The sequence below is a fragment of the Rhinatrema bivittatum genome, chromosome 15 (assembly GCF_901001135.1).
Source record: "Rhinatrema bivittatum chromosome 15, aRhiBiv1.1, whole genome shotgun sequence".
In the NCBI taxonomy this organism is placed as follows: domain Eukaryota; kingdom Metazoa; phylum Chordata; class Amphibia; order Gymnophiona; family Rhinatrematidae; genus Rhinatrema; species Rhinatrema bivittatum.
Window position 1 is genome coordinate 13,839,528 of NC_042629.1, and position 16,155 is coordinate 13,855,682.

At 42.0% G+C, this 16,155-nt stretch overlaps 1 protein-coding gene across 2 annotated transcripts in view; it reads right to left on the reverse strand.

The window, feature by feature from the left end:
* EPHA3 (EPH receptor A3) overlaps positions 1–16,155 on the reverse strand; it is a 276,444-nt gene that overhangs the window by 178,555 nt on the left and 81,734 nt on the right. For both annotated transcript variants that reach the window (XM_029578191.1, XM_029578190.1), the window contains exon 3: positions 954–1,614. In XM_029578191.1, coding sequence (XP_029434051.1) covers positions 954–1,614 — 661 coding nt within the window. The remainder of the gene's footprint in view (positions 1–953; positions 1,615–16,155) is intronic.

Here is a 16,155-nt window from a genome sequence, read left to right on the forward strand (position 1 = left end):
CCAGTGCACGAAGCGGTATCTCCTGCACCCCCTCTGTTGGAGCGCGCATCACGACCCCTGCTTGGATGATTCTCGCTCTGCTGCTACAAAGGCAAAACAGAGAAAAGCACCAAGCCAAGCTACTCAGTGGAAAACTATGTGAAAAATGGAACTTATTTCCAAGACTTCTGCTTCCTGCTGAGCTGCTGACGTCAAGAGCTTGGATTACCGACTCTTTCATAGGGAAACCTTTGCAATTGCTGCATGGTGAAGCCTCTGACAGGTGGGTGACCCAGCACAAACTGTCATGGCAGCAGGACATCACATGCACAGCCAGAGCCTGTCACGTTTGCTAAAGATTTAAGGCACTAGAGTTCTACATGATGACGACATGCAACTGAAGTCAAACTAGAGGGCTACACAGTTCCATGCCAAGATTCATTCTCCAGATTAGGGTCTGCCTGCGAACGACAGATTTATGAAATGTAATTGTCTGATTGTTATAGTAACTATTTTATTTTTAATCTTTTCCTTTAGAGAGATTCTGCCTATGGACCTGATTTATAGCGTGGGTGAAAAGCAATAGTAAATTGGGCCCTTGTATGTTATCTGTTTTATAGACTCCAGATGAACCAGCGTTATTCATTCACAAGCAGGCAGGATTTGTTCTTATGTTTATGGCCCTAAGGGGACAGCCAAATGTGAGATCTATTCCTTGGCTTTGGTCAACACAAAGTTAAAAGAGATTCTTAAAGCCAGACTTGGAAAAATATTTTGAAAATACAGCAGATGTTTACAAATGATCTGAATTTGGTATAATGCTTTTCTTAACAAGGAGTTTATTTGTAATTCATTTAATACTGGTGCACCTTTCAAAATGAAAAAGCTGCAAAATATGAATTTTATTCATATGGCTCAAGCCAAAAACTATAGCAAAAGAAAGGGTTTATTGGTGATAAATAATTCATTATTACCTTGGCAAGTATATGCTCTCTCTTCATAGCCACTGTTACATAAGCACTTCCCAATGGGTACCAGCCACTCCCCTTCTGTGCTGCAGTACATCCGGGGGGCTTCTTCCTCTTTGGAGTGATTGACGCAAGAACCTCTTACTTCCACCAGGGACTGAGAGTCCATCGGCACCGTATCTGGGAACATGGCTAGGTTCTTCACGGTGAAGGGGCACTTTTTGAAGTATACGCGGACAGAAACTAAGGCAACACACGCACCAACATCCTGAAAAGCCAAGTAAAAGCCTTTTTTGCTTACAGGTCCCACTTCTCTAACTTCTGTGTTGAGTTTTAAAATGCGGTCCCCTAGGTCCATCTGAGTAAAACTCTCATCAGCTGCAATTGTATCAATCTTTGTAAACTGGTGCTCCCTGAACTTGACCCCATGGTCATCATCTGATTCCAAGTAGTAAAGGTTAAATGTCTCCTTGCAAGTGCCCAGAACCAGAGGAATACTATTGCAGTCCCTCAAAGTAAATTTGAGCTCCACATAGATCTTCTGAGCTGAATTACGTGGGATCCAGTTTGTTCTTAGCCAGTTGTTCTGGCTCTGGTCCATGACATTGCATACTTGGTAGGTTCTGATTGGAGTATAATGCTCATCGACTCCGCTAATCTCTTCCCACTGAAAGAAAAGACATTAACAATGATGACAATAGAAAACAATAATCAAAACTAGCACAGTGTGTCACAGCTCAAGTACTGCCAGATAACATACCAAAAGATTGATAAGTTTCAAAGATCGGTCAGAACTCAGAAGCTACGGAAGAGATTGATCACAGTAGATTATTTATGCTCTACAAAGATGAATGAATGTAAGGTTAAAAATCTCACTTCTGCCTGCTTACTATGCTCCCTTTCCTAAGCTTTCACAATAAGCAAAGCATAAGAAAAAATAAAAATATGCCTTCAAGCTTCCTGCTGTGTTTTCCTTATTATTTCATTAAGCAGAATATTGTAAAATCAGTAGAACCAACAAAAACATGTTATGTAATTCACTTTCTAGTTAAAACAAAGTTGTTGAGTTTCTCTCCTTTTATTCTGATTTATATTTCATTTCTGAAAAGCAAATAGTGTTTAAAGTTTTTTGAAAGCTCCTACGGTGTACTTTGGACTCAGATTACTGTCCCAGTATGTATTCTAGCTGTCTAGTGTCACCACACAGAAGTGTAAATATTCTTCAGTTGTAGCATTTGGATTCCTGTCATATAATCTGATTCATGGTTTGCCAGGTCAGCTCAGTCATAAATATTGCCCCCTGTCAGCCAATGACAATAAAGGCCATGTCAGAAAGGACCAGGCTGACTACTGAGATCGTTTCAAACTTGCAACGTGTATAAGGAAAATAAAAGAAAAATAAAAGAAATCGGAAATGGGGAGGAAAGCAATGTAAGGAGGAAGAGAAGACAGAGAGGTGACATTATGGGAGCATCAAGATGAGCGTGGTGAAAGAGAAGACATGAAGGGATGTTGAGAGAAAAGAATAAGAGAAGGAAGAAAAGAAAGGCTGAAGGAGAGGGGTGATTGCGCAACCCAGGGGCATGCTTCCACTTAAGCTATTCAGTGTAATTTGTTTAAAACATAGCATGGAAAAGGCAGCACATGTTTAGAAGCTAATTAAAATAATACTGTAGAGCCAGCAAAAGCTTTTAAGAAACTCTATCCTGTCTTCTTTCTTCCTCCCAGATCCCTCTATGGGAATAGTACCTCCCAGTTCTATTCTGACCTTCCCAGATCTCAGGATACAGATTAGAAGGATTTCCCATTCTGCATGGATTGACTGTTGTCCATATAACAACCACCAAAACCTGTTGTGGCGAACCTTGTCTTAAATATAGAATACACCATATTTTATTTCACTGCTAGCATAACAGATCCAGATCTTCCTCACGCATCTCATTTAACTAGTGCCCCCAAACACGAAAATGACTGATAAAAATACAGCAGCAGCTAATATTCCCTAACCAAGGGGGCCCAAAGCAATTTCTACTTGGATCACTTCTTCCAGAGACTGCATTACCTGTATGACTGTGTCTTCTGTTTGACCCATTGGTACACACGGAATCCAAACGTATTCACAGCAGAACAGTTACAAAAAACATCAAGCAAGGCCACAGGGTGGGATGTGCAGGACCCCTCCTTCTACAGCCTTAAACCAATCCTAGCCGCTCCACCCTTCTCTCCCCACTACAAGAAACTGGAGAGCAATGACCACAAGAAGTGTCTGCCAGATAGAATGCACCCTACGAGTGGGCCACCTGCCAAGAAAGCAGGATACTATCCAAGAAGGCTTTTTCAGCAGACAAGAGTAACCAGCATAGAGTCCCTTGTGCCTCTTTTTACCGCGGGTCCTCATTTGCATTCGGGCCGATACTAAATTGCGCGCGTCGGGAGAGCAGGCGCTCGCTGGCTCTCCCGCACTTCTTTTTGTATCGGCCCGAAACTGATGTACACATTTCCCACTTCCATCTCTCCTTGTACTTTTCATTTACTGCCCAAACCCTTGAGAAAATATTAAGAAACCAATTTCCAAAACATGCTCTTTGTGTTTTTTTGAAATAGAAATGCTTTGATTTCCAAAAACATGAAAATACTTCTAGTTTGGAGCCATATAATTTTGAATCATCTAAACATTTTAAATTTAAATAAACTTGTAACAATCATTTCATTCAGAGCTTCTGTGTCATGCCCTGCTGGCTAGAGAATGGAAATCAACAACTGGGGTAACTTTACTATTACACTTAGGAGCAGATTTTCAAAGGGTTACGCGTGTAAGATCCACGTGTAACCCCCCGAAAAGCTGCCCCTTCCACCCCCTACGTGCGCCGAGCCTATCTTGCATAGGCTCGGCAATGCGCACAAGCCCCGGGGCACTCGTAAGTCCTGGGGCTTTCCTGGGGGGGCGTGTTGGGGGCGTGTTGCGGCCTGTGCGTCATCGGGGGCATTCCAGGGTTGGGGCCGTGGGTGTGGTTCTGGCCCAGGGGCGTTCCAGGGGCATGGCCACAGCCTCTGGACCAGCCCCCGGACCAGAACATGGCGCGCCGGCAAGTTACGCCTGCCTGAGGCAGATGTTATAAAATCAGTAGTAGATTTGTTCGCGCCGGGTTGCGAACAAATCTACTCCCGCACGCACCTTTTAAAATCTACCCCTTAAAGTTTACATTTCTGCTTAGGGCTGAACTGCATGGAGTGACAGCTGCTACTACCCTTAACTGAAGGCTTGGGGGTAACCTGCATGGAGCAGCAGTTGCTACTACCCTTAACAGAAAGCTTGGGGTAGCCTGCATGGAGAAGCAGCTGCTACTACCCTTAACTGAAGGCTTGGGGGTAACCTGCATGGAGCAGCAGCTGCTACTACCCTTAACAGAAAGCTTGGGGTAGCCTGCATGGAGAAGCAGCTGCTACTACCCTTAACAGAAAGCTTGGGGTAGCCTGCATGGAGAAGCAGCTGCTACTACCCTTAACAGAAGGCTTGGGGGTAACCTGCATGGAGAAGCAGCTGCTACTACCACCCTTAACAGAAGGCTTGGGGGTAACCTGCATGGAGCAGCAGGTGCTACTACCCTAAATAGAAGGTTTGGGGTAGCCTGCATGGATCAGGAGGTACTACTATCCTTAGCAGAAGGCTTGGGGGTAGCCTGCATGGAGCGGCAGCTGCTTCTACCCTTAACAGAAGGCTTGGGGGTAGCCTGCATGGATCAGGAGGTACTACTACCCTTAACAGAAGGCTTGGGGGTAACCTGCATGGAGAAGCAGCTGCTACTACCCTTAACAGAAAGCTTGGGGTAGCCTGCATGGAGAAGCAGCTGCTACTACCCTTAACAGAAGGCTTGGGGGTAACCTGCATGGAGAAGCAGCTGCTACTACCACCCTTAACAGAAGGCTTGGGGGTAACCTGCATGGAGCAGCAGGTGCTACTACCCTAAATAGAAGGTTTGGGGTAGCCTGCATGGATCAGGAGGTACTACTATCCTTAGCAGAAGGCTTGGGGGTAGCCTGCATGGAGCGGCAGCTGCTACTACCCTTAACAGAAGGCTTGGGGGGGAGCCTGCATGGATCAGGAGGTACTACTACCCTTAACAGAAGGCTTGGGGGTAACCTGCATGGAGAAGCAGCTGCTACTACCCTTAACAGAAAGCTTGGGGTAGCCTGCATGGAGAAGCAGCTGCTACTACCCTTAACAGAAGGCTTGGGGGTAACCTGCATGGAGAAGCAGCTGCTACTACCACCCTTAACAGAAGGCTTGGGGGTAACCTGCATGGAGCAGCAGGTGCTACTACCCTAAATAGAAGGTTTGGGGTAGCCTGCATGGATCAGGAGGTACTACTATCCTTAGCAGAAGGCTTGGGGGTAGCCTGCATGGAGCGGCAGCTGCTACTACCCTTAACAGAAGGCTTGGGGGTAGCCTGCATGGATCAGGAGGTACTACTACCCTTAACAGAAGGCTTGGGGGTAACCTGCATGGAGAAGCAGCTGCTACTACCCTTAACAGAAAGCTTGGGGTAGCCTGCATGCAGAAGCAGCTGCTACTACCCTTAACAGAAGGCTTGGGGGTAACCTGCATGGAGAAGCAGCTGCTACTACCACCCTTAACAGAAGGCTTGGGGGTAACCTGCATGGAGCAGCAGGTGCTACTACCCTAAATAGAAGGTTTGGGGTAGCCTGCATGGATCAGGAGGTACTACTATCCTTAGCAGAAGGCTTGGGGGTAGCCTGCATGGAGCGGCAGCTGCTACTACCCTTAACAGAAGGCTTGGGGGTAACCTGCAAGGATAAGCAGGTGCTACTACCCTTAACAGAAGGCTTGGGGTAACCTGCATGGAGAAGCAGCTGCTACTACCCTTAACAGAAGGCTTGGGGGTAACCTGCATGGAGAAGCAGCTGCTACTACCCTTAACAGAAGGCTTGGGGGTAACCTGCAAGGATAAGCAGGTGCTACTACCCTTAACAGAAGGCTTGGGGGTAACCTGCAAGGATAAGCAGGTGCTACTACCCTTAACAGAAGGCTTGGGGGTAGCCTGCATGGAGCAGCAGGTGCTACCACCTTTAAAAAATAAAAACTTGCTAGGCAGACTAGCTGGACCATTTTGGTCTTTATCTGCCATCATTCACTATGTTACTATATAAATGGGCTTAGACTACCTACGAGCTTTAAGATATAATTGTGAACTTGACCTGGACATACTGAGGGATGTAGAGAATTCATCATTTATTTGCACAACAATATGTAATGTCTAATAGTTTCTATACAAACAATGTAATTATCTTCTACTCCCTCTGCACTCCAACAATTTTCACAACTGCTATCAATACAATAGATTCTTTTCTTAAGGGAAAGCTTCTCTAGTAGAAAGAAAGCAAATATTAAATGAATCTCAAAGGTGTCAATTCAGAGATGGCTCATGCATTGACAGTAATGCAGAGGATATTTTTATTAAGCTGTAACAATGTATTCTGTCAGTTTCTGTCTGAATTAAGACGCTGTAAGTCAGTGGTTCTCAGTCCCGTCCCTGGGAGTCCTGTAGAAGGCCTCATTTGTCAGGTTACCCATGATAAATATGCACGAAAGACATTAATCAATCTGGATATCAGACCCAATGTATTATCTCACGTGCATTTCCTGAACAGACACCTTCCCCCCTCACCAACCAGCTCCAATGCTCCTGGGCTGAGTGTTGTAGGTGCTGACAGTCAGCGGCTCTGATTCTGTCAGTCTTCTTTCAGGACACACAGGTCAAACAATAATAGGGAGACAGCAAGTTTCAGCCTTTGTTTCACTGCAAATGCCTGGCACCAGTTCTAGCGCTGGGACATGGAGGAGAGAGACGGGCTTCCATATTTATTTTGCTTTAAAATTCCTAAACTGCCTAAATCTGCTATGAACACACAGGCTGCTGTGACTTTCTGAAGAGCTTCACAAGGATGAGACAGAACATTGTACCAGCAAGATGATTTTTGACAGGAATCATTTCTACAGCATGAAACAGGAACCATGAAGAGCTGTTCTGGTACAGGGAATCTATTTCACTTGTTTTGCTTTACTCTTGTAAAGGCCAATTGTCTATGTACTACCTGTGAAAATGGCCATTGAGAAAACGGTGCAACTGATAGCGTGCATAAAATTACATGCATATAGTGTTTATGCACTATACCCCCAGTGCATACAGGGTAGAAGCATTACAGGGGGCTGGCACTTTTGATTTTAAAAAGTATGTGCCAAGCTGTGGGCACCAAATAGCAGGTGTGATTGTGTGTGCATGATTTTGCCGTGATTATTTTCAAAGTGGACATGCACGTAAGTTTTCTTTGAAAATTGGTGCAACTTATATAAGAAAACAGCAAGAGTTTTCAGAAATAGGAGTTGAAGCTCATCTTTGCCTCATGTTTGATCAAGCTTACTTGCTTATTGAGCTAGCTCCATTGTGCTGCAATATAATGAGCTATACATAATAGTTGGGTTCACCTGTACCCCAGGGGTGGCTATGTTTCATTGCCATTAAAAATCATACTTTTAATAATTTAGCTTTCCAATACGTACTAGAAGAAGAACAGTGGGACCAGACATACAACGAAGGACCATTGTGTGTCAGATAAGGACATCAAGAGGTTATTAAAGGTCACATAAGAGAGAGAGAATATAGAGGGGGCAGGAAGGTTCTGCATGTCAGAGATCTTTGAAAAATGTTAGCATAATGTGATTCAAGGAGATGCTGCTCATCTCTCAACGTGTGAAACTAACAATTAACATTCAGAATATATTAAGGAAAGCGAGAGTAGTGCTGCTCAGTAATTAGAGGGAATCAAGGCTAATCAGATGGAGAAGATAATATCAGAAGGCAACTGGGGAAGGGACTGTCTTCATCTTGAATGTGTACAGCACCTCAAAAATGGCAAAAACATGTGCTACAGTGAAGTATCACGCTGATCCTTTTCCTTCCACAGTACAGTAAGGCTGTACCATTAATTTAGCCAAAAGATTCACTGCATTTCAGTAGTAGGAAAGCATCCAAAACATCAGGAAGCTATACTCTAACTCAGTATTTACAAAAGGTTCATCACTGTCATGAGGAGGGCAATTTCAAAGTCATTGGCTCAGGTTAACGGGTGACCTGGGTAAACTGGCCAGGCTGAACGTTGCCTTAGTGGGTCCATCTGAAGCCAGGTTAGAAAGAGGTGTTCCCAGAATGGGATGTAACTTCCCTTCAAAAATTAGGCGCATGGCACATGTACACTTACTTGGGGGTCTCTCCAAATTTGCCCCCAGAACCAATGGACCTGATGGAAGCATGTAGCTCCCAAAAGCTGGTCAAGAAATGTATTAGTCTAATAGATCTTTTCACTGACCTTTTTACCCCCACACATTCAAACGTGTGGGGGTAAAACCAGGCTGCTTCCCTCAAGCCAAGAAATACTGAAATTTTGGGAACCTCATCTGAAGAATATATTAAGTGAACGTTCTTCCAGAAATAAAGAGGAGATACTCTTAACAATTCTTGATAATGAAAGGCATACCTGTTGTTTAACTTCATCTAACCAAACAGGCATGGCACACAATTTATTTTCCACATGTCAAATGTCTTATTTATCAAAATAACCAAGGGACAGATGTATTAAAAATAAAATGTAACACCTTTTAAATGCAATCACATAATGCAAATAACAAAACAAATAATCTCAAAACAAATATATAACAAATTCAAAAAGTATAAAGAAATCTGAAAAAATTATAAAAATTAAAGACTACCCTATATACCACCAAATAAACAACAAAAAAACAAAATTACCACCACAATATAACATTTAAAAGACACTATTAAGGGCCAATATAATCCAAAACAAACAAATCACACACACACAAAAACACATACACAAAAACATCACATAGAATACTAATGAGAACTCTGCTGCAAATCCACATAACCTCTCGAGGGTTCTTTTAAAAAAAGGTTTGAAAATGTTCTTTAACACACCATGAATATTAGGTCCATGCAAACCATACAAAACATGTATAATCCACTCTGTTCCCTACAGTATAATCCCAGCATGATCAACTTTTCAAAAGTGGCGCCACGAGGATCAGGTGGTCTGGGAGTGTCCACCATGATTTCCGTGTCATCACAGTAAATATTGTTTTCTTCACACAACTTGCACAATATAAGGACTAATCAAGCAGTTTTCTCAACAACTAAAGGCCCAAAATCAGGAGAGGGTTGATGCAATCATTCGTCCAAACCAACCAGATGGTACGTAATGATAAAGCACAAAAAACTTGCAGCAAGTCAGACACAGATCATGAACAGTTCTCAAATGCCCATGAAATACATAGATGCCTTGGATTCATAAACACGCAACATGTTTTAATAATACACAGTAGAATTCTGCCAGTTGATTAATTCTTAGAGCTAATAAAGACAATTGATAATCCTACATCAGGACAAGCAACACAGGCCTAAGCACTTCTGAGTGGCAAATTTAACATTTGATTCTTACACATCATTTGTCCTGCGATTGCATGAGTATTCCCCTTTTCTCAAAAAGCAACCATATGTCTTTCACACACAGAAGCTCTATTAGTTGTTTCCATAATGCCTGAAAAATAAATTATTTTATTCATTCTAGATCAGGGATAGGGAGTGCATGCAAATCTATCTCATGCATAAACGTTACGGATATCCTGAAAAGCAGGCCAGTTTGTGGCAACTGAGGACCAGAGTTACCTATCCCTGTTCTAGATACCTGCACATTCTTGCACAGAAAAATGAGTAATTCCTATTCTGCATTCAATTATTTAATCAACTGAAAGATCATTAATAATTTTTTCTTTGTCTTCTTGACGGTAACTTTCAAACAGCTGCGCAGGCATACATGTATGCATGGTTGCTGGCTCGCACCCAGAGAGGCGGCCATTTTATAACATATACGCATATATGTGTGCCTGTTATAAAATCGGCTACACGCATGTACATGTGCGCATGATTTTACATTGATGCGCACGTGCGCAAATGCCGACTCTACCGCTTGTGGGGGGATTTTATTAGATATGCACGCCGAAACAATTACCAGTTTCCCCAGTCCGTTCCCAGTTAACCCAGGTAAAGGATAGGACTTCCTAACCCCCCTAGTTAATATGACCCCCTTTTCCCCCCAACCATTACTTCCACACCATAGCAGACGTAAAGTTACACGGTAGGGGACCCTGGAGTATGCTTGTGCGTGTAAATACTTATGTTACATACCTGGACCGCCCATGCCCCTCCCAGACCCTGTTCATGCCTCGCCCCTTTTTGCCTTTTCCATTTGGGCGCATACCGGGAGATGCGCGCTTGCTCAGATGCTTCTTAAAATCCGCGCAGTGCGCACTGGCCCGAGATACTCGCATGTCTCCCAGCTTTGGCATGTGTAGGGCTTTTAAAATTTGCCTTATTATGTAGAAATAAACAAGTTGTAAGGGACATTTTTTCCTGCACTAATTCACATTATTTTCTGATCTCTATGTCTACCTATTTCAGTGGTCTAGCGCAATATGCTCTTCTCTCTCCCTCTGACCTGAGCAGGTTACGTCATATCTCATCCAATAGACCTAGCTCTTGCTCATGAACTGCTGCTCTATGATATCCAGTCACACTTTCCTTAAGTTTTGAAATCACTGCCAAATATTCTAATTAGCATTTTCAGAACCAGAAATACTGCGGTTTCAAGGAGCCACTCACAATGTTTAACATTGAATTGCCTCTGACTCAGCTTTAAAGTTGAACTCGGTGCTCTGATGTAGTTTCAGGCTCATTTTTAAGAATTGTTTTCCTCAGATCTAAAGGAATTTTCTAAAAATGTGGGGGTGTTTTGTTTGCCGCTGTTCATTAAAAATTCAAATTCTACAATAATCAAAAACGAAATAATATTCTGTTACCCAATTTTTAGGATATAAAATAGAAAATGTTAGAAAAAAGTCACTCCAATCTTGCTTGATGAAAAAACACTTGCTAAAATTAAATACACATAGGGTGGCGACCAACACTTCTTCATCTTATGATGAAACAGGCCACAAATCATCATCATTACCTTTTTAATTCTATAACATAAAAGGGGGACTGATAAATCGGACAGTATTTTTCATGAACATTGAGACGGCCGATACAGCAAAAATTGGAGAAAAACAGCATTTGTGAAAAAAAATGGATATTATCACACCCTTGAGGAAGATTGACTTCAAAATACAGCCTGTGTTCAGTTATGATAGAGGTTTTGTTTTAATGCAGCAAGATAAGTTTTTGATTTTTGGTTCAAATTGGATGACATTTTGGTTTTTGAATGCTATAAGATGAAATATTGAAAGAAGTATAATTCACATTGGAGATCTGCATAAATATAGTAAAAAAAAGTCATGAGATTATAAGCATAAAAGCGTAATGCTGATTTGTGGCCCCCTTCATCATAAGATAAGGGTGTTAGTTGCTACCTTTATGAGTAATAACTCTACGTGCATTTTTAGCAAGTATTTTTTCATCAGGCAAAATTGGAGTGATTTCTTTCTAACATTTTGGTTGTTCACTCTTTTTGGTGATTATTGTTTGGGGTATAAAATTGATAAGCCACCAAAAACAAAACCAAGTACAAACAAATGGTATTGGAGTGATAGTGTTGTTCTAGGCAAGAATCAATTAGTGTAGATTTAAATAGCCCAATTAACAAGGAAAGGAAATGTAATTCCTTTTTTCCCTGACCTTGGGGATTAATATAAAAATAGTCCAGGATCCAGAACAACAGATGTAGCCCAACCTGAACTGTCCTTAAGGTTAGGGGCACTCTATCAAGTCCTGCACTTGCTCTATCAGACCGAAATTACAGGTCTTCCACCGGCAGGGGGGGGGGGGGAGGACAAGGATAAACCTCCAAGAGGTGATACATGTTACCTTCTGTGCACCGATACAGAAGCCGGACACTGACAGAGGTCCAGCATAAAACCTTACTGGAGAAACTGGTCAACATGAGTATATGGCAGTGGATACAATTTAAAAGCAGTAAATCTGTGAATCTGTGTCCATTAGGGACCCTTCTCTCTCTTTGGATGGATTTTGAAGCTGCCCTGGGCAAACTGGAAAGGATCCTCCGCTCTACTGAAATGCCTGCAATCTACTGCTTGATCTGTCCAGTTTCCTCCTCTCCTCCCCTTATGCACCTCTTGGGCACCTCCTTAACTGTGGGCTCTTAGTGAGCACCAGGGTAGTAACTCCAGGGTAGGGAACGAGCTGGGGATTCATTCCCTCAACCAATTACTGGACTGGCTGTAGAGTCCCTCAGACTGAGGGACATCTGGATGACTGGTAAAAATGTTATCGTAGCAAACATTGCTCAATGAATAAATTGCTCAAAAAGAAAGATAAATTATCAGCCACTGAATATGAACTGGAATAAATCTCTGAAACTTCTCAGCCAAAGCTTTGGGCCTATACTATACAAACATAAGAAAACTGAAAGGAAAAAGCTTCTTCTCCCTCAACTCCAAAGTCAAACATCCACACAGACACTAGGGGAGTGACTTGTCAATATGCAAACAAGAATAAACCTGACAGCTGCTGGGGCATATTGCTGGGCTCTACACTGCTCGGCCTATGTACCATGGCACACTCCTTAGTAGGGATCCCAGTGGGACTCTAATCACAGGAACCTTATGAAACGCAAAACCCCACGAGACCCTGATGGAAGTCCAAACATCCATTTGGAAAGTCTTTCTCTGCTGACCAGTGCTAAAGTGTGCAGCCAGATTCACAGATTTCTAGGGACTGCAATGTTCTCTGGAACTGGACTGAGGCCACCGGCTCATTTTACATAGGAAACCTTTACAACGCCCCTACTGATCCGAGCTGGCAATTGTGAGGCGAAGGACTCTGTAGCACCGTGAGATCCAGTCCCCACTATTTGCAAAGTGAATGGGAACCATTATAATCTTTTCCAGAAGACACATTCAAAGCCTGATTCATCAAGGCCTTTCCCCGTAGCAGAATGGGAGAAAAACCCTTGTGAATCAGGTCCATGACTAGAAATAAAAGGTGACTTTTCACATAGAGAAAGAAAAAATATAGCACAAGAGTGAGAGAGACCAAGGAAGATAAATACAGAGAGAGAATTAAAAGACGTATCAGGAGCCTCCACACCTGTTTTATCAGCTGCACAGGCAGATCCCACTTGAGCTTATTATATTACTAAGCAGCCTCTAATAATAAATAACCCAGGGAGTCTGCTCTCCAGGTTTCTGGGAAATAAGCCTGCAGTCTCAGGAAGAATGGAGTCCAAAACTCCTTAAATTAACCATTTCAGCTGAGCTCATACTAGGAAATTCACCTGCCAGGCAGTCGACTGCTTATTTATGGAGTAAAGGGTGGAGCCAGGAGATGTTTCGGTGCAAATGTTTTAGGAAAATGATGATAGTACACAGTCGTCGCACATGTCCTGTGCATCACTATGTGCCTTGATAATAATAACGAGTTTAAATGGATAAAAGGCCCGATAATGTTTTACAGGACTTTGTGAAAACTCTTTGATGAAGAGTAATGAATCTTTGGAAATGCTCCTTCTGCTACATTTAGAAAGGAAATTTACCTTTACTTTGACTTAACATTTTTTTTTTATTTGTACGTGATGGGGGATGGTTTTGTTTTATTTTTTGAGTTTGTAAATTTTCTTTTCCTCTTATTTTTTTTTTATTAATTTGTACAAATGATTTTTGTCTTTATTTCCCAGGGCAAACCCAGGCAGTAGGTTTCATGCTGTGGCCAGCGAGGCAGTGACTGGGTGGCAGGTTCACAGCGTAATCCGCTGCACACGTGGAGGATTTATTTATTTGTTTACGTTATCAAACTACTACAGGATGGCTAACCACAGCCCCGCTGGGACCATGTGTCCACAAACATGAGGCTCCTTAACAAAATAAGGAGGAAACCCTTGTCTGGCTTTGCAGCCACAGTCAGTGGTGCACAGATCCAACCAAAAGAGAAAGGAGGAATAAGGAGTCTGGTGCTTGGAGCATTGGGGGGCACAAATTTAGGGATCTCTTCTGCCATTAAATCTCTGGTTTATTTTGGGTAGCCTACTTGATTTCTCTGTGAATTCGCAATGTTTGGCTGTGACCTTGGCTTGCCTGTTGCACTGGATCTGCCTTATGATTACTATTCATGGATGTGCTTTTTTTTTTTAAGTGCTATATTAATCCATAAATAAGCAAGCAAGATAAATAATGCTTATCTGAATCAGAGTTTCATCTGCAATCTAAATTCTCTTATGGAACCATAGACTGAGCATAGGGAATAGAATTTGTGTTTGCAGTTGTACAGCTGAGGTTTGAGAAGGGGATATGTTTCATTCTACTATTTTACAAATGAAATGATGATTTTAAAAACCCTATGGAGAGGGGATACGTTTGGAGAAATATGACAATATATAGTGCATCTATAAATCCCTAAAAATAATCTCTTCTTACACTACAGACAACTCGAAAAGGAAGAATTCTAAGCAGGCACCTGCAGTGTGTGAAGAATGTAATTAATCTGACATGGAAGCGCAGGGCTCTCTTTTTTTCTTCCTCTTAAACACACCCCTTCTCTACTCATGCATTTTAATTTACTGTTAAACTTGCTTTAAAAAAATGTCTATGCCTTTTTTGTGCAATTTTTGATGAAAATCTTAGTGATTGTTTGGCAAAGTCATAAAAATATTAAGGTATTGAAAAAGTATAATGCAAATCTAAATTTAGAAATGTTGCAAAGCCATAAAGCTGAGAAAGGGAAACCTACCCCTCCCCACCAGCAACCCCTGATTAAATCTGAAAATACATCTGACACAAGAAATGTGTTGTGGGCTATGGGAGGAGGGGATGTAATAGCTCCGTGTCTTCATGTGCATTGGGCAAATCACTTCCCTCTCCATTGCCTCAGATACAAAAGGCCTGATTTTCAAAAACCTTTACACACTTAAAACTGGGTTTCACAAGTGTAAGTACACTTTATTTGTGTAAGTGGGCTTTTGAAAATTGCTACATTATATGCAATTGAACTGTCAAAATGTTTTACCCGTGTTAACTGTACTAACATAGGGAAATAGCTTTTGAAAATTGTTACAATTGTATATAATATTTATATGTGCAACTCTTTTGAAAATTCATCTGGGGATAGAGAAATACCTAAAGTAATGTAATCCGCTATGAAATGTCACAAAAGGTGAAATATAAAAAAATAAGCATATAAATGTGCTATCTTGATGGAAAAATAAAGCTATATCACGCAGTTACTGAGTGAGAGATGTTATACATCAGTGACCTTGGATTCCTCTTATTCTGGATGTATGCAATAAGTGGACTGCTGTATGCAGAACTAGACCTCTGTTTAACTGACTACCTATTTAAGGGGCTTTGTCACCCCTAAGCTATACAGGAAGTGGGAAGACAAAAGTAACAAAATCAATCGGTTCAAAAAATAGTGACTAGGAAGAGCAGCTGGAAAGCTATGACCACAAATGCTCGTAGTTTGAGCAATAAAATCCCAGACCTGCAAGCCCTAATGGTAGAGGCAGAATTGGACATTGTTGTTTTTAAGGAGACATGGTTCACTGAGTCTCATGACTGGGATTTGGCCAACCCAGGCTATAACTTGTTAAGGAAGGATAGAGAGGACAGAAAACAATGTCCAAGCAACTGAATTGCAAGGGACATGGGGTAAAAAAGAAGCATTATGAACTGTCCTAAAAAGAGAAGATGGTGCTTCCATTTTTACTGGTGTGATCTACAGGCCTCCAATCCAAACCGATGAATTGGACAGAAACCTGATCGAGGACATCCAAAAATTGGGAAAGAAGAGAGAAGTGTTACTCGGAGATTTTAATCTTCCAGATGTAGATTGGAGCATCCCTTCTGTGGAATCTACAAAAAGTAGAGAGAATGGATGCCCTTCGAGGTGCTCTGTTCAAACAAATGGTAAAGGAACCCACAAGGCAGGGTCTGATCCTCGATCTAGTGCTCACTAATGGGGATAAAGTCTCTGATGTTCAGGTAGGGGCTCACCTGATCAGTAGTGATCATCAGACGGTATGGTTCGATATCACAAAATAGGATACAGAGAAGTCACATAAAGACCTGAGTTTTGAATTTCACAAATATAGAATTTATCAAGATGGGGAC